This window comes from Psittacula echo (genome assembly GCF_963264785.1).
Source record: "Psittacula echo genome assembly, chromosome: Z".
NCBI classification, from domain to species: Eukaryota; Metazoa; Chordata; class Aves; order Psittaciformes; family Psittacidae; genus Psittacula; species Psittacula echo.
In genome coordinates, this window is record NC_137742.1 from 45,418,940 (window position 1) to 45,437,949 (window position 19,010).

Consider the following 19,010-nt stretch of genomic DNA (forward strand, 5'->3'; position numbering starts at 1 on the left):
GACAAAGATACATTCTCTGATTCCTGGTCAGTTTCGTGTCATGTTTTTCATGTTTTTAATCTCCTTCTTTATACTGGGGGAAAAAAATGAAAAGGGTCATCTCTTCTGTTCTTCCTCTTTAAACTGAAGAAAGCAGTTAATGCAGAGCAGTGATCTGCTTCTTTCAGCGTTCCACAGTGATTTGGTTTGAGCTGTTGTGGTGTCGCTAGGGTGAAAGGGAGGAAGTGGGACCTATCATTCTTCTTAATGGGTATAGTAATACCTGCCGCTTAATTATTTTCCAAATTCCATACCGCGTTCTGATTGTGAGTAGTAAACCTCTTCAGCGCCATTGATTTCCCAGGTGTTGGGGATTCACAGTGGGTATTTGACCCCATTCACCTCCCAGAGAGCCAGTTAGCAGAATATTTACCCATGCCCCAACTGTTCCAGTCCAGTTCAGCATTGTAGTGCAAACATATCTACTCCTATACACCAAACTACAGATTTGACTGTGCTTTGCTGAATTTTGGTGGGATAATCTCAAATAGTTGAAACATGCTGAAATGATTTCTTATACCGCAAGCTTTGCCCAGTTTTGTCTCTCAGGGACCAAGGTCCAATCTGCAACAAGGCATGTTGTTTTGTACCCTTTTATGGTCCTTTATATCTTAACTTTCCAGGGATTTTTCCCCCACTACACTGATCATATCTTCTCTTTCCCATTGCCATCACTACCTTTACCTGCATTTCTCCATGAAAATTACTTCAAGTACGGGAACATATAGTCTAAATTTGGTATATTCCACGGGTAGCTGGTGGAATATCCAGGTAATTACACTGAGACTGGAACAATGTTTGGTTGCATTTAAAATCAGCAGGAAGCCTTCCAAGAAGACAGGATTTATTTAGGAGACATCCAGTGCCTCTGTCATAGAGGGAGGTGAAGGATAAAGCTGAATATTCTGTTGAGTGTTGGCTTATTTTGTTAAAAATGAAAAAACGAATTTTACTATTGCATGAAATATTCTTATGTCTGGATTTTCGTCAGGGCATTTTCTCAGGAAATCCTATCTGCATGCGCCGCTAGGCTGTGGATGTTAAAATGATGCGCTTACAATTACTTTATTATTACAGTATTATTATAATGTAAGTGGAAGTCATCACTGAAGGACAGAGTCTTGCATACAGAAAGGTATTTTAGGATAGTTCTGGATGTAATTGTGGGATTTACGGTTTTATTTTCCTGTTGCACATAGCCTAAAGACACCCAGCAAGCACTTAGTAGAAAAGCATCTGCAGTGAATATGGAGAAATTTAAAAAGTTTGCAGCACGACGAAAATGGAAAGTAAGTGATTCAATAAATCTTAAGAAAATCGGTGACAAACAAATGCGGTAGTGATATTGCCTGCTCCAGGGAAACATCAGTGCCTTTAGGAGTGAAGAAGGAGGAGGAAGAAACCCATTCCTCTGTCATTTGGAGTATGGTGGTATGGGAGAAGACTTCTTTGTTAGTGATCTGCATACAAATGTGTGTGTACAGATTTTGTGTTTTATGCCTCTAGCTGTATGCTGTCATCTGTCTTGGTAACGTTTTCTAGCATTTCTAAGGCATTTCTAGGTGTAGGTACATGCTTTTGTGACAATAATCCCAATAAATAAGGCATCATTTAAGCAGGCCTCACAGAATGAAATGCTCCAGTACTTATGCCAACACTTCACAGAGTAGGAAGGAAAAACTAGTCTCTCTTGCACAGGATTTTTGGCCTGAGATTGCCAACCTGATCAGAAGGTTGGCATCAGTTATTTTTCCAGAAGTGAGGCAAGGTATTAGTTGAAAGCATTGATTTGTGCAAGGAGCAGTTCATTGAGACAGGTCCCTCCTCCTCCAGCATACACATAGGGGAATTCACAGTGATACTAAACAAGGGTGTGAATGCTGTATGTGAAATCTGTTTTGTCATGAGGAGACATGAGACGTGAGACAAGAGAAGTCGCTGTTATTAGAAAAGGAGTTTTATTCATTGTCACAGAGGCCAGGAAATAGGATGATTTTGCTAAGCTATGGTCTGAAGGTACAAAATATTCAGGCAGGCAGTACAATGTTTTTTTTTCCTGCAGTTCAGTGGCTGTGATAGGTGAACATCTACAGTGTTTATAAAATTCAGCTACTAATCTGCTGCCCTAAAATGAAATAATGGGTCTAGAAGTATCTTAAACTGGTTTAAAAATTGGCATTTAAAGGAATGCTGTCAGCTAATTCACACTCAGTTTAGATTTTCTGTGTGTAGATGCTTTAAAATAGTTACATTTAAATGTTTTCAATGTAAGCCAGGGGATGTAATACAAATCAGGTTTGCTTTATTTTGAACAGTGTTATGAAATAGTAGTGATCCTAATATAATATATAGCTTTGCTTAGTGTATATGTATACCCTGTTTGCATTTAAATGGCAAAAGAAATTGAAGGTTCAAATGCAATATAAAAAGGAGATCGGGGTGTTGAATTCAAGCTCCACTTTGTTTTGCTAATATGATTGTATTCTCTTTTAATTATTTTTTTTTTAATATAGCTCTTTTTTCTTTCTGTTTTTGAAAAGCAATCGGTACGCTTAATATCCTTGTGCCAAAGATTATCGAGATCTTTCTTGTCCAGAAGTAACATGAGTGTCGCTAGAAGTGATGATACTCTGGTAAGTGTATACTTACATGCTTAGAATGCTTTACTACATCTGAAACTTAACATTTTCTGAAATTATTTTAACAGAAATATTGGGTTGTTGAAAATATGGTGATTAATCAATCTCTTATGTAGGATGAAATAGATTATAAGGCTGCAGAGATCAGTTATTGGTAGTTTGATCTTCTGCACATCACAAACCTTGAAGTTGGATTTATTAATTACCATGGTGAGTCTGATAGCTAGTGCCAAAAATTCATCCAACTTTGTTTTCATTCAAGAGGATTTTGTGTGCTGTAACAATTATAATGTGAAAAAGTTGCATCTGAATTTTTTTATGGCACTGTGTAGAGTAAAATACTACGGCATTTTTTACGGAATATTCAAAATCATTGAGACTCTCTTAGATTCAGTGAATGCTAGGCAGCAGGATCACAAGCTGCTATTTAAGGGGGAAATCTTTAAGTTGGTCAATATTCAGTTTGTAATACTGCATCTACTAGGTTTAAGTAGTCAGAAGCAATTGCTGTATGCTTTGTAATTACAAATGCTTGTAAATCCAAAAACATTCTTTAGCTTACTCTCCAGGTTTTAATATACGCTTCACAAATTCCCTGTGATCAGCAACTTATGTATGTTAATATGTTTAGAGCTGGGTAACCTCATCTTTTGACGCATTAATAGGATCAAACGTCAAATATTTTTCAGAGCCCTTTTTATTCTTATTATCTTCCCTGTACCACTCCTGTTCAACTCTCCACTCATTTCCACTTTTCTTCCTCCTATCTTTCTGCTTCCATGCTCTTTGTTCTCTCCATCTTGTCCTCCTTTCCCTGCCTCCCCAACCTTAGTTATCATTATGACTTTTAACACTGGATCAGGATTTCAACCTATGTTGCAGCAGAAAGGATTGTAGCCTAATGTTAGTGTTCTAAAAAAATCTGAAACCTCAGGAGACAGGAGGTAGGAGTAATCCAAATACTGGACTCAGTGAATTTCAGTTCTCTGACATTTTACTGAACGGGGAAAAAAAAACAAAATTATACCTGCAGAAGTATCTAGGCTCATTACTTATGTTCTAGATTTTTAACTGGTCCATTTGAATAAATGAAAGCTTGGTCCAAAGTACCTTTCCTATGTCATAGTCATGGATGGTGCAAGACTTGATATTCCAGTTTGTATTTGTGTACTTCTTGGTATTTTTAATGTTCACATATGTGCATGGAATTAGTGTCATTTGATGCAAGCACTGCATCTACTGAAAGTCCTAGGAGGAAAAAGAAAGTACACCTGATAAAAGAAACCTGTTTGGAATCTCAATGAGTAATGGGTTCATGTGTGAAGCAAGGGGAAACATAACGGTACTGGAAAAAGTGAGGGGGGTTTTGGTGTGGGTTTTCTTTTCATATAATTTGCGGACTTGTTAGCTGTACTCTTCACAAAGGGTTACAACTTGAAGCTGAAGACTTTGAAAATTTTACTTTTTTTTTTTTTATATGTCTTGGCAGCTGTTGAGATAGGGATTTTTTTTTTCCTTTAAAAATTTTTCTTCTTTCTCATTTAATTACAAGGATGAGGAAGATTCTTTTGTGATGAAAGCTATTATTCATGCCATCAATGATGACAATTTTCCTGGATTACAGCACCTTCTGGGATCTCTGACAAATTACGATGTCAATCAACCCAACAAGGTAGTGTGGGTCTGCTTGAGGTGCGTGGGGGACTAGCTATCACTCTGTTGAATAGAGCAGCATGGTTGTAAAATAGAAATATAACACCCAAAAAGAAGAGACCAGTGGATGGGGAAATGATTCTGAATTTCTTTAGGAGAAATTTTGATATCTTCTGTGTTCAGACTTCTCAAACTACCTGAAAATGGAACCTAAAATATTTGGGGGTTTTTTGTTTGGTTTGGTTTTTCTTGTTTTGTTGTTGTTGTTTGGGTATTTTTTCCCCCTTAGGCCTTTGAGAAAGTATTAATGAAATGGTGTTGTCAAGAGCAGTGATATATCAGATGTCAGCCTTTGGTGTTGTTTCTTGTGGCAGATGAACATGGCAGAATATGTGGGAATAACCAGACTGCCAAATCTGTATTTTGAGAAATATTTATGAAGAGCACTGTAAAGTTAAAGCATCTGTTATTTTACTGTGATGGCGTCTTGAACCTTTAAAAAAATCAGTGGTTTTGTCTTTTAATGGTGCAGTCACATTTAACTTTCCTATATGTTGCTGGTGGCTTGCGTCTAGGCAAATACCTTAGGTAATCCAGCTTAAAATGTAGATATGTAGATATAAAGGAGTTGCAAAGGGCATCATCCTTGGCAGACTGGGCTAATGAGAGCCTAACATTAATATTCCAGATTTGAGAAGCATACCCTTAATGTGTGGTGTATCATTTAGTAAATGTGAATTCATCCCAAAAATTTGGACGATTACCGTGCAATAAATTTGTTTGGTGAAAGGGACAAATTATTTCTATACAGTGTTCCCTGAAGACATAATTTGAAACTGGAAACCCAGAGATGCCATTCAGTGCTTGCCTTTTATTCCGCTTTCTTTTCTTAAGCCTTCAAAAATCGAATATATTGTTCTCATTTGTATTTCATTGTTAGCATGGAACACCTCCGCTACTGATTGCTGCTGGCTGTGGAAACATTCAGATGCTTCAGTTGCTTTTAAAGCATGGATCCCGTATTGATGTTCAAGATAAGGTCAGGGTTTTTCTTTGTTACCGTTCTATGTAAGTTATTTGGTACAGTTAGGAGAGGACTAACAGTTCCGACCAAGTTGTATTGGAAATTAAAAAATGCTGGCTGTAGAGCCCATTTACTGCCTTCTACAGCAAAAAGATAAAAGCAAATCTTTAATAATGTCATTTGTTTCTAGTGCATATCCTCTGATTTTGATCTCTTTATTAGCTGAAGTAATTTGAATGATACTAATCTTAAAATACAGTTCATGCTTACAAAATTGCCTCAATTAGTTCAAATTAGTGATTGCTCTGAAACACAATGGTGAGCTTTATTCAACATGGAATGATGAATGCACATTTTAGTGATGAGGGATGTTGCAACTAAAACTGGTATGTGACAGAGGGTATACTTTGCAGCCAGCTTTTTTCCAAAACATAGTATAACAGTCTGGGATTCATTTAAAACAAACCTGAAGCATTTGTCTGCTTCTCTGTCTAGTAGATGGTAAAGTCAGAAACAGAAAGATTTTTGTCTCATTACTGTTTCCAAAAAACTTCCCTTAAAAAGGGGAAGAGGATTATCCTTGCAGTTACTGATCCTGTTAGTCGTCCTTTGCATACAGGGAGTTTTGTTGTTGTTGATATGTGGGGTTGTTGATTCAATTAGAATTTTTTTTTTAAGTAAATATATTCACGTAAGCTTTAATATCTGTTCAGTATATCTGTTCAGTACATCAACTTGCATGCATACCTCAGCTGATAATCTAAAATTAGGATTCTAAAAAGATCAAAAAAGATCTGTAATCGAATATTTATGACAGGCTGGATCCAATGCAATCTATTGGGCTTCTCGACATGGTCATGTAGAAACACTGAAATTTCTTGACGATAATAAATGTCCTTTGGATGTTAAGGATAAGGTAAGCAAAAAATTCTTTTTCATGCAGAGAGCTTTTTTTCTTACAACTTTATCTTAACAAAGAGAAAGGTCTTTTGGAATGATTTTCATCTGTGCTGTAATTCCAACCATATGACCAGGTTTTTTAGTGTGGTTTTATAAGCTGACATATAGGGCTGTGATAACACAGCTTTAAAGTAGCTGGATGTACTGATTGTTTTCCTGACAAATGTTAACCAAGCATGCATTTTAAGTGTGCTGACTACATGATGGGTAGGTGGGGAAGTACAAACTTAACTTAATTTTCACTTGAAAACTGGATTTCTCATTGAAACATAGGGCAAAATCGTGATTCTGTTTTTTATTCCTCTTGATTGAAAATCACTTTTGTCTGACAAGTAAATTTGTCTGTTATTAAGTTGAATATAATGAAGCCTAACAATTTATAGCTGATGAGCACTTACCTTGTCTCCGGCAGTGTTACTTTAGCAACATTTGCCCTAGAAACTAGTTGCTGTTAAAATCGTACACCATAGTGGTGTTTTTATACTAACTAAAGCTGCAGTACAGGGGCACTTTTACGTGTGAAATACAGTTTGCTTAGAGAACTAGTGCAAGGCACATTAGCAAAATTAGTGTTTGACTCCTGATAGGGCTACTAGGAAAGAGGTTACCCTCTTAATAAAAATGCCATTTATTTTTCATATAAGTTCAATAAAAGGTTGCAAATAATTACATGTAATGACCCAAATATGCTAGGATATACCGAGGTGTTAGGCGAGCTCCTTACATTTGTATGTACAAGCAGAGGGGGTAATATGGGAATAGAATGAATAGGAGTAGGAGGTCTGTTTCACCACCAATTGCCCATGCAGCTACCTCTTCATTTTGCTCAGAAATCCTGTTATGGCTGTGACCTGGAACAAATTAAGTAGGAAAATAAGTTCTGAAAAAGTCAGGCCTTTGAGGAAATAACTTGTCAAGTCTGTCACATACAACTACAGCTTGTAAGTGGAAGATCTCTGCTGACTGAAGCTGTGCCACTGGGTTACAGGGAGGGAGGAGTACCCCACGCAGTGTACATGTCCTGGTATTCAGGCTGTACAGGGCAGTGTATGTCTAGGGTGACACATGAAATTACAGTGGCATGTTCTTCTGTAATTGCAGTCTGGGGAAACTGCTCTCCATGTCGCAGCTCGGTATGGGCATGTGGATGTGGTTCAGTTTCTCTGTAGCATTGGATCCAATCCGAACTTTCAAGACAAGGTAAGTCATGGAGACTCTTTTTCTTCTACAAATAAGGCCAACCAACTACTGTTATAAAACACAGGTTCTCTCAAAAAGCTTAAAGAGGGCGAAACTGAACATCACAAAGGTATGGGTGGTGGTTTGTGCTCTTCGAGTTCAGGGGGTTGCATCTACTTGATGTGTGTTCTGTTTCAAATGCTGGATTAGTCTCTCAGCGCACAGGATGTAGAAGTTTGTTATGCAAGAGGATGTTTTCAAGTGAGAGAACCAAGACAGTTAGCTCAAGAGCGTGGAACCATCTAAACTAAGACTGTAGATATGCAAGGTATTGTCAGTAGATAGTTTTATGGTGAGAAATATAGTGAAAATCCAGTGCATTGCTGTAATCACTTGGTATATCAGAAGGCGTTACTCTTGCTTTGAGAATGTCAGCATTAGAAACTGCAATACCTTTTCCTTCTGTGTCATTTTTCTGTTTTTCCAAGTTCCTCCTGGCATTTAGTTCAGCTCTGCTTTGTTGTTTTCATTTTCCATGTTAATAGGAGGAAGAAACCCCACTACATTGTGCTGCTTGGCACGGCTACTACTCTGTTGCCAGAGCACTCTGTGAAGCAGGTTGCAATGTGAATATTAAAAACAAAGAAGGGGAGACTCCACTTCTGACAGCATCTGCTAGAGGTTACCATGATATAGTGGAATGCTTGGCAGAACATGAGGCTGATCTTCATGCAACAGACAAGGTTAATTTGAGTTTCTTTTGGTCAGGAATTACATCCAGAGATCAAAGGTGTCACAACGCCATCTTTTTGAATTGTTTCATTTGAATGCTGCAAGCCAGCATTGTTTCCATGATGTGGATTTTCTGAGTAGTTCACACAGAGACTCTGCTGGTGACTGCAGCAACTTTAAGTTGCCTGCTATTTATTTTTCCATGCTTGGGATTTTGCTGATTCATCCTCACCTTATCAATTATCACCTTATCAATTACCACCATATGAGTTACACTGTACAAAAAAATGGCAGGAACTTTGGGTTCTGTAATTGGCAACAAACTGTTAAGAGAAAAAAAGATGAGTTTACTGTTTGCCTTTGATTCCCAGTGGTTGGATAAATCACACCTATTTCCAATAAGCTAAATTCCAACTATTTAGGAATGTAACTCTGTTTAATTCAGAATTGGGTTTTGTCTTTCATGGTCTTAATCTCAAGAAAGAAATTCAACATTTCGTTGCTTGCACTTTTGGTATGCTTGTCCTTTTATTGCTGTTAGTTACTATAGCAAGTTCAAAAAAATGCTTTTGCTTCTAAAATGTGCTTCTAGTCACACTGTCTCTTTTAGTTATTTGTTAGAGAGAAAGCCCTGTCTGTAAAGTTACTGACCACTAAGCAAATTGCATGACTTTTGCATCACTAATTTCTGTAAGCAAACGCTATAGTGGTTTACAATATTCAACTGGTTGTTACAGTTGGCCACTCTCCTGCCTCCTAGGGAAGCTCTTAGTAAAGAATGTGTATTTGCATTTCATCCATTCCACTGCAAAGCCTGGTGGCTTAATAGAAATTTGCTTTTATCCCATACTGATTTGTTCTGACAGATACTGTGCATCTCACTGCCTCCATGCTCGAAATAAAAGCCGTTGTGATTCTTGAGGCAAGGAGATACACCCAGTTATATGAAAGGATGGTGACTCTGCAAAATGCTTTCATTTTTTAGCATTATTAAATCTCACTTACATGTTCTCTTGTCATTTCAGGATGGTCATATAGCCTTACACCTTGCTGTGAGAAGATGTCAAATAGAAGTAGTTAAAACTCTCATCAGTCAAGGATGTTTTGTAGATTTCCAAGACAGACATGGCAACACTCCCCTGCATGTGGCCTGCAAAGATGGGAATGTTCCTATTGTGATGGCACTCTGTGAAGCAAGTTGTAATTTGGATGTCACTAATAAGGTAAATGGAATATGGATGCCTAACTCCTTTGTTTAATAGCTTACCTGTTGCATTAGATGACCTTTCCAGTTCTCTGATATGAAAAGTATTTTATCTCTTGAAGTGGCCAAATGCAAAGCATTAAACAAGTCGTTTTGCACATTTGCCTAAGTTTGTTTCAGTGTAGTAGATGATTAAAGATACATGAAAAGCGAGCCCAGTTGAAATATCACAGTGTACTTTGCCATTCAGCTCTAATGTTGAGGTATATGCCAACTTTCTTCCCTATCTGGATTGCTTTGCTTTGTGCAAATTACATCTAGGCACTGAAGAACAGATAATATGCATTGCTGCTGGCCTTGATTTGATGTGATTTAAAACCAGTAATTTATATACAGAATTGAATGTGTACAGTTTTATGAAAAATGTTTTGAATTCTTCCAAATTACATGAAAAGATCTATACTGACACCTAACAAAGGATTTAACTCAGCTGCAGATTCTGTTCCCAGTTACAAAAGTAAGTGTCGTGTTGGCTGGTTCATGTTTTTCTGCATTGAGTTTATTAGAATAAACCCTAATAAAACATTTATCTTAGAATTTTTTTATTTTTTATTAAGCAAATTGTCACTGGCAGGGTACAGGAATCTCAGAAGTAAAATGTTAAATGTAAAATTATTTTTGAATGTTGAAGTCGGCAGTCTGAGTAAGGTGCTTTTTGCGAATTTTCTTATTGCTCATTGTTTCAAAAACACATGACAATTGTAGACACCCTTGGTAAATGTTGTGACGCTGAAAATGTTGAATCCAGTGCATGTCGCTGGGTTACTGCCAGCTAAAAATGTGAACTGTCCATAGTTTTTGTAAGCACTTGTCAAAAGAATATTTAATAGCTGTCCCTAAACTTTGAGATAGTAGTATCTTTTTTGCTGCTTCTGTTGTGCTAGTGCTGCAGTCACTGTGTGAGATAATTGACTGTGATGCTTTACAGGTTTAACATTCTGGCATCCTCACCAGAGATTTTCAAGAGAAGTAAGCAGTTTCAGGAAATTTTCCTTTGGTTAGTTTGAATAGGTTAAGGTCAGCCATTGGACTCTGCTGATGGGGCTTAGGCCACAATACTTAGCTTTGAATATCTTTCTCTGCCCTTTTTAAGTTTTATGTATGCTACAAAGCTTAAAAGTTACTCATAGGAATATTCACATTGCTTTCTGCAATTTGTTTGATTCAGGTGTTGTAGATTCTTTGTGTTTCTCGAAAAGTACATGTTCTGGTAATTACATTTTGCCAGTTAAAACTTCCATTTATTACCTAAGCACTGGCCTTCTCTGTATTAGACAGCTAAAGAAAGCTGTGGGGCTTTTTGCTTGAGGGCTGTCCAGTGCAATCACTTCTGGTTTAAATAATTAAAATTATCAGCTGCCGAGTGAAAGAAACTTAAAATAATGAGCTCCCCAGTCCTGCCTCTAAGCTTAAACCTGACTGACTAAGCCATTAAATCAAGATCCACAGCTGAGAACACACTTTGGGGAACGTGAGTTAAGCACAAGGCTGGATTAGCACCTCTTTTCCTAATGGAGAATGGCATCGATTGCCTGGCTGCAAGCATGGTCTGGAAAAAACAAATCAGTCTTCAAGTTCAGTGGGGGTAGGATCATGCTTATAGCTTGTGTTCCGTTATTCTTTTAACAGTTGTGTATACAAGAGTGATTTTTAGAGTGTTCTTTATTTGAAAGGGTGAGTTTGGGTCTTTATCAAATAGAGAATCTTTATTTCTGTTGATATTCTTCAGCAGTGAGCCCTGTAATGGGAGTGCATTAATATAATTAATGACTGTTTATCCTTAGTCCCACGCGTACATGATACCAGTTGAGGACACCATTTCTTTCTTCCATAGACTACGTGCAGTAAAACATCATACACATTTACTTATTACAGAATCATTTAGGTTTGAAATTGCCTTTAAGACCATCATGAACGTAAAACTGCCAAGTCTACCACTAAGCCGTGTCCCTGAGGACCACATCTACACATCTTTTAAATACCTTCAGGGTCGGTGACTCAACCACTTCCCTGGGCAGCCTGTTCCAATGATTGACAACCCTTTCAGTGAAGAAATATTTCCTAATATCCAGTCTAAATCTCTGCTGGCACAGCCTGAGGCCATTACCTCTTGTCCTATCACTTGTAACTTTGGAAAAGAGACCATAAACTTCCTGGCTCCATCCTCCTTTCAGGTAGCTGTCGAGAGTGATAAGGTCCCCCCTTGAGCCTTCTCTTCTCTAGACTAAACAATCCCAGTTACCTCAGGCGTTTCTAATAGGACTTGTGCTGCAGACCCTTTACCAGCTTCATCGCCCTTCTCTGGACCTGCTCCAGCACCTCTACGTCTTTCTTGTAGTGAGGGGCCCAGAACTGAACACAGGATTCAAGGTGCAGCCTCACCAGTGCCAAGTGCAGGGAGATCATTACTTTCCTAGTCTTGCTGGCCACTATAGTTCTGATACAATCCCAGGTGCTATTTGCGTTGAGGTATAGAGTTTTGAGAAGCTGGGCATCTTCTCAGTTTCCAGTTGTCAAAAAGTTAGCTTTGATTTGAAACATCCTTTTGTGAAGCTATTTTGTGAGTTTATTTCTGAATGTAGAGTTGAAACAGGGAGATCAGTAATGAAAGCATGAAAATATGTGAAGTAATAAAAGAGGAGTTACATGCAGCGAATACATGGTAGTGATACTGACAACAGTAGCTTTGAACACTAAAGACCAGAAGTGGATGTCGTGAGGACTTGTTGGCAGTGAAGAGAATCACAAAGAAAAGCAAAACTTTGGGAAGCAATACTTTCAGCACTTTTTGTCTGTCACTGAAAGCACAAATTCCTTCAGCCTGGTTTCTTGCATTCATTCCTCTTAGTCCTTTGGGTGGAAGGGGAAGACTTCATATATGTACTCTTCAGTAATAACTTGGATTGAAATAGAATCCAGTGCTTTAAAGGTTAAGGACTTAGTGTTTCTTAACTGGTTCATATTAAACTAAGCAAAATGCAATTAGTTTTACTGGAAATTAAAATCACATTCTCAAATACAGCCAAAAAACTCAAGGATTCCTTCACAGTTGTGGGGCATTCAGCTATAAAATTATTTTTCATTTTGTAGTAGTCACTCTAGCCCTTCTTTTTAATTAAGCTTAAGAAGTTGTGCTTAAGCTGTAACCAAAAATACTTTTTCTTACAGTTTTTAGTGTGTACCAGGATGTATAATTGTAAAATAAATATGATTATTAGCCATAAAATTTGAAATTAAGTTCTTTGACTAATGTCACTTTATTCACCTTTTTAGTACGGAAGAACACCTTTACATCTGGCAGCAAACAATGGCATTCTTGATGTTGTCCGGTTCCTGTGTCTAACTGGTGCCAATGTAGAAGCTTTAACTTCTGTAAGTATTGAGAGATACTTTTATGCTTACTGCTTTTCTTACGTATGATAGTAGGAAACAAATTAATTTAGAGAGGGGTGAAATTTGAAACTGATCAAGGTACACTGTAGCTACCACTTCATTTACACCTAAGAATTTCTTAATTATTACTTGTAGCGTTGTGTTTTCTGTAAGCACACAGAAACGTGTCCTTAATGGCAGGGCTGCTGTCATTAAGTTGTACATCATTTCACATCACGTACAGTTATGTAAAAATGTACTGTATATATATTAAAATATTTTTCATGCTTTCAGGAGATTAAAAAGTTTTGTTTTCATGGTGGGAGACGTGTGGGTTCATGGATGAGTGAACTAGCATCCAGGTGTCCTTGCAAAACAAATAATTTGTGTCAGAGCAGTCAGCACCACTGTTGCCAATTAGCAGCACTGAAGGTATTTTTCATTCTCACTAATATGAGAAACGTCCTCCTGACGCTGTGGATGCTGACACATCCACAGCAGGGATGAAGTGTCCTTCATCATACACACTTCATATGCACATGATACGTTTTAGGCATCATACACACCACTACCTGTATTTTGAACAAACTAAGCATATTTTATTTTCAAATGCGTTAGATATGTTTGCATAGCTACTTGCCCTAACCAATGCATTCTGCTCAGAAAGAACTATTGTTCTGTATATGGAAATAATGTTGTGATTAGATTTTAATAGAGTCCATGTTTTTCAAAGTTCTCTAATAAATTACTCCTGAGACGGCTGAAATGGAGGGGGAAAAAGGAGAAAAAAATCTGTTTTATTTGCAAACAAAAAGGTGATGGGAGAATTCTTGAGCTGTGTGCTTTATGTCATGATGACAGCCGTGTTGGTATAGTTACCTGTATGCACCCTGTCCTTCCAAGATAAAAGTTCTTTTTACCTTTAGTTTAGATATTTTGAAATGGATAACAAAATAAATTGTGCTGATACTAAATGCGGCAGAAGCAGATTGAATATACGTAACTGTCCATTATTCTAGCATTGTTGTAGCAAAGAGAAAGAAAAGGGAAAAGAAAAAAGAGAAGGAGAAAGGAAAAGGAGGAGAGGGGGAGAGGAAGTGAGTGTTGTGATTTTAATAGCATTTCAGTTTTGTGTTAGTTTTCCAGGTAGATGTTAAACTGTTCTGAAAAGTGTTAGTAACAGCTTTTTCTGAGTCAGCGCGATAGAATTAATTACCTTTTTCTTCTCTCAGCATTCTGTTTCTGAGAAGTTAACATTTCCAGCGCTGTTAAGTAACTGAGCTGCAGTAAGCCCATTTAAGGACTAGTTTATTTGAATTAGATTGCATGAATGCTGTTAAGTAACCTTAAAAAAAACCTTAAGTTCCTGAAGTATACAATCATTTCCAATGTTTGAATGTCACCAGAAAATTTGTGTTGTGCTCACACACTGGCACAGCTGGCACCATGTTCTTGGCTTCTCCTCACAGAAGTTTCTAAAATTGTACCAAGTTTAAAATTGTCAGATTACTTAAAACCTTTGAATGATGATGGGAGGTTGGAACTAGATGATCTTAAGGTCCTTTCCAACTCTAACTATTCTGTGATTCTGTGATGCTCAGTTGTGTTCTGTGATGGCCAGTTAAACCCAGGACCAGCTCTTGCAGGCATAGCTGTCTGATTTGCAACAAGAGATAGCAATTGCAGTGAAATGCTACCAGCAGGTATGAAATATGGTCTTATTGACCCTATAGCCAAGCCCTTTTCAGATGCCAGTTTTGCTTACACGTTGCGATTGCAGTGTACCCTGTACTTGTCAAGAAAATTTTAATAGGAAAATAACTTACTGAAACCCATTTCCTATTTTACTTGGGTATGTATTTTCTAATTCTTGTTGTGTTCTACGGTCCATCCTGCTGTGGACACCCAGAGAATGCACACAGCCTCATCTTGTTCACAATTTTGGACAAAAAGGGAACTTTCTTCTGTTAATTTCTTTGTCATCAAGCAAATGCTTTTTCTACATGTTATCTTAATAAATTGAGCTTCCAAATCTGAGTCTATACTTACACCAGACATGTGAACTTAACTGCTAGCCTCTCTCAATGTAAACATCTCGAAGTGCTTTTTTGGGGTGAATTTGACCTAGGGTTCTTTCTGTTGTACTTGTTGCCAGTGCTGTGTGGTATCCTTCACTTACTCCACTGGCCTTTCTGTGTGTCTTGTTTACTCTGTGGTCGAATGACTATGACTTCAAAACTCGTGCTTGTCAGGCATCGCCCTTGCTAAGGCATTTCTCCATAAGCAGAAGTGAGCTGAGAGCCAAGGGTAAACAACACAGCAAGTAAAGACAGTGATCTCAACAACGGCTGCGTCCCACAGAACCCAAGCAAGACAAGCACAGCAGGTGCAGTGATGGCAACCAGCTTCAGACAGGAATCTGGGCTGCCAGCCAAGTCCATAACAATGAGGCAGGTCTGAAGTTAAGTCAAGATCAGGAACTGGGCTCAGTGACCATGGTCAGCCAAGGGCCTAGTGATACCAGGCAACTCCATGGAGAAGAGACAGGGTCAAGGTCAAACCTAGAAGTTAGGAAGTGGCTCAGTGGGATACATGGCCATGCAGACATACAGTTGTGGTGTTGCTCAGGTGAGGACCAAGGGCCAAAGTTTCAGCCTAAGAGCAATGCCTGAGCAAAAAGTAGTGCAGAGCTCCTGGTGGGGCTGCTTTTGAGGTGGTCTTCCTTCACAGCACCAAGATTAGACAGCTAAATCAAGCAGCTGGTCTTGAGCTCACGAACCTGTTAAGAAGTGGGGAGGGATCTCTGGGTCATGACAGTGCCACCCCACTTTTACTGGTAGGCTTGCTCTGTGCACACATCTGCTTAGACTGTTAGCAATTTGAACCATTATTGTTGCCATTTTTCCAATGCGTAACTGTCACCCACACTCCTTTTCAAATACTCACCAGATTATTTCCTTTGTGTTTGTGATCATATAGTTGTGACTGAGCTAAACAAATGATGTACAGCTGAGTAGCCAAAATCAGGCTTGAAGCCAAAGCAAACCCCCATGGAGCACTGAGACACAGCAAACAAGAGTGTGAAGTTATCTTAGCCTTGCCAATACAGTTGTGATGTACCACCAACAGGTGTGGGACCTACTTGGATTCAAAGAGACAATGCCCATGCAGGAATCTGTCACTGCATACATGCTTGGTGCTGGAGTTTGACCGCCATTTCCAGCCGTATGCTGCAGCAGGAGGGATGCAGGGCCAGGCTCTAACAGTCCTGCTTTGGATTTAAGAAGAGGCCAAAGGTTTGGGGATCCGGATAAAATTCACACTTTTCATTTGGGGGAGGCTGCATCCTGTTACCACAGGGATCCTCAGGAAGGGGATCAATATTTCCACTTTACTTTAAAGTTTTGGATTCCGCTGTATGTGCCCAAGACTGGAAACTTTGGAAGCACTAAAAGTATTGAAGCAGTTCTGATGGCAGGCTAGCTGCCCAGCCACTAGACTGCTCTTCCTCTCATACAGAAGACACTTGGAATTAACTAGGATTTGGAGAGTTGGGTCAGCACAAATAAAGAAATTTTTCTCCTTTGATACATCTTTTTTAAGGAAAATAAATTTTTAAAAATACGTTAAGATGTTTCTTCCCTAAAGGTGCAATTATATGTCAGCTGTGGAAGGAATTGAAGGGTAAGGTTCAAATTTAGTCAGTTCATGCCATCAACTATGATTTTGTCTGTTTCCTGCTGATGTTCTGTTCTCATTCTGACTGAGTTATCTCTGGAGTACGTAATAACTTCTATGGAAACCTGAGAATTGCTTCTGTATATGGACACTCCGTTGTCAAAGATGTTTATTTCCTATGATACAGTAATTGTAATAATACTGTAATAATTGCAGTAACCTCAGGAACTACTTAGGACAATTCAGGTTTCACGTGGAAAAACTAGTAAAATCAAAGGTAGAAACACAAATAAAGAGACCTTAGTTTTCCAGTATTACTTCTTAATAACTGAATGGTTTTATCTGAGAGTGAAAGAAGCAAAGTGCTTGTAAATTAGTTACCTGTTACCAAATTTGAAACAATACAATAGCATTAATGTAGTTGTAGAAGTAGTGAGCAATTTTCCTTTCAGCCAATTTAATATTAAGCTGCTGACCTCTGAAACATGGGTAATTAAATGGCAAGACCTGAAGAATGCTGAAGGTAGCTTTGCTTTGTTTAAATTTGCTGATGCAATTTAAACAACATCCTTTACAATGTTCTTGCTTTCTGGAATCCTCCAGTGACTGTTATGCCACTGTCATTCATTTAAACTTCTATGTCTGTTCAGTGTGTTGAAGTTGCTGTCATCCTCTAATTGATGGGAAGAGAAACTCAGATGGGGAGTATTGACATCACTCTCAGATTCTAAATTCAAAATATCTTATTACAGTGGTATCCAGATACCAATTTGTGAAAGAAATGCCGTTGTTCTGCATTGTACTGTATCTTTTTTGGACAATTAAAAAAAAACCCTGGGGATTCTGGTGGGTTGTGATCAATATTGGTTGTTGTGTGGGTTTGGGGTTTTTTTTCCCTTCTTCCTATTGCAGTTGCATCTGACAGCAATTCTGTTGCTGCCTTGAGTAGCTGAGCTAAGTTGCATGTGAGTTTTTTTATTGTCGGAAAAAAGGAAGGAACTGCTGCTAATATATTTGTGTTTTGACAGGATGGGAAAACAGCAGAAGATCTTGCCAGAGCAGAGCAGCATGAACATGTAGCCAGTCTGCTTGCAAGACTTAAAAAGGTTGGGAATGCATGAATTTTAACTGAGGTTTTCATGTTTTTAAGATACCAAGAAAAGTTTGACCATGGAAGATCATGCAATAAGATTCTCATCAAAGCCATTCTAAAGAAGCAGTTGCAAAAATCCTCACTGGAATGGTGTCTCTTTCTTTTGGGGAGGAGGGTTTTTTTGTTTGTTTGGGTTTTGTGATTTTGTTTTTAATTTTATTTCAAAATTATGCCCTCAGTTAAAGCTAGTATGTACATACTAACAAAAATGGTTAAACTAATCTGCACCACTAATCTATCGTATCCTGTCTCTGACATTGCCTACAAGACAGCTAAGGTGTTAGAAGAAATTGGAAAATAAACTATTGAGAATTAGCACATCCCACAAGATGACTTATTTCCCCTACCCATCACCATTTTAGTTAGATCAGGGTTATGAAGTATGAGGGGGTTGTGCCTCTTCTGGAAACTAATACCATATGGAAGAGTTGCATAAGTTTTCAATGTCTTCTTTTAATTCTGGAATTTGAGTATGACAACTAGAACGGAAAGCTGATCTTCCTAGAAAGTGGGGCTTGTAAGGCAGTAGGTCTGACACATCTGATACTGCACTGATTATTTTGGACAGGCAGCATCATTCAAAATGTGAAGGTTCAGGGACCACTTTCCTGGACATTACAGGCAAAAGCCAGACCAATTAAAACAATCCTGCTTTAAATATGATGATGGGCCTGTGGAAAACTAAAATAAACTAACATTGCAGAGTAGCAGTAGAAGATTGTGCATACCAGGCATTGCCAAGGTGGAAGTAGAGTCTTATTCTTTAGTCCTGCCAGTAAAACTATACTTGCTACAATTGTATATCAGTGAAGATGTTAGAAAGGGCCAAAGTTCAGGCTTCCTTTGCAGTGATAGCTTTTGTAAACATTTGTGGTAACAGGATCTGGTTTTTGCACAGTTGTATCCCCACACCGAACCCTTGCTGGTGTCTGCAGGCAGATAAATAAAATTGGGATTTAGTCATGATCTAGATACGGAACTAATACAAGTTGGCCTGGAACAAAAGGGAGAAGGTCAGATAAATCATCTTCTGGAAGAGATGCTAGTCGTTGTTAACTGTCTTCTTGATAGCAGAGTATACTTAATTATTGAAGCCCTGCATATATATATATATAAAAAATATATATATGGGAAACATGTGTTATATACTTCATCAGCATAGTCATTGCAACAGAGTCAATCTAGTCAATTGAAATGAATGAATTACATCAAACCACCAACAATACTCTAGTATTATTCAAAATGATCAATATCATCTAGTACAGAGCATGCCTGACACTTGTATTTTCAGTGCCTGTGGAGGGTGTAGTTTCTAAT

At 38.2% G+C, this 19,010-nt stretch overlaps 1 protein-coding gene across 2 annotated transcripts in view; it reads left to right on the plus strand.

The window, feature by feature from the left end:
- The window catches only part of DAPK1 (death associated protein kinase 1), a gene marked incomplete at both ends in the record, with an annotated part of 93,792 nt that overhangs the window by 61,179 nt on the left and 13,603 nt on the right, over positions 1 to 19,010 (plus strand). For both annotated transcript variants that reach the window (XM_080638216.1, XM_080638217.1), the window contains 10 exons: positions 1,239 to 1,328; positions 2,580 to 2,672; positions 4,231 to 4,350; positions 5,272 to 5,370; positions 6,173 to 6,271; positions 7,417 to 7,515; positions 8,040 to 8,237; positions 9,252 to 9,449; positions 12,764 to 12,862; positions 17,569 to 17,646. In XM_080638216.1, coding sequence (XP_080494342.1) covers positions 1,239 to 1,328; positions 2,580 to 2,672; positions 4,231 to 4,350; positions 5,272 to 5,370; positions 6,173 to 6,271; positions 7,417 to 7,515; positions 8,040 to 8,237; positions 9,252 to 9,449; positions 12,764 to 12,862; positions 17,569 to 17,646 — 1,173 coding nt within the window. The remainder of the gene's footprint in view (positions 1 to 1,238; positions 1,329 to 2,579; positions 2,673 to 4,230; positions 4,351 to 5,271; positions 5,371 to 6,172; positions 6,272 to 7,416; positions 7,516 to 8,039; positions 8,238 to 9,251; positions 9,450 to 12,763; positions 12,863 to 17,568; positions 17,647 to 19,010) is intronic.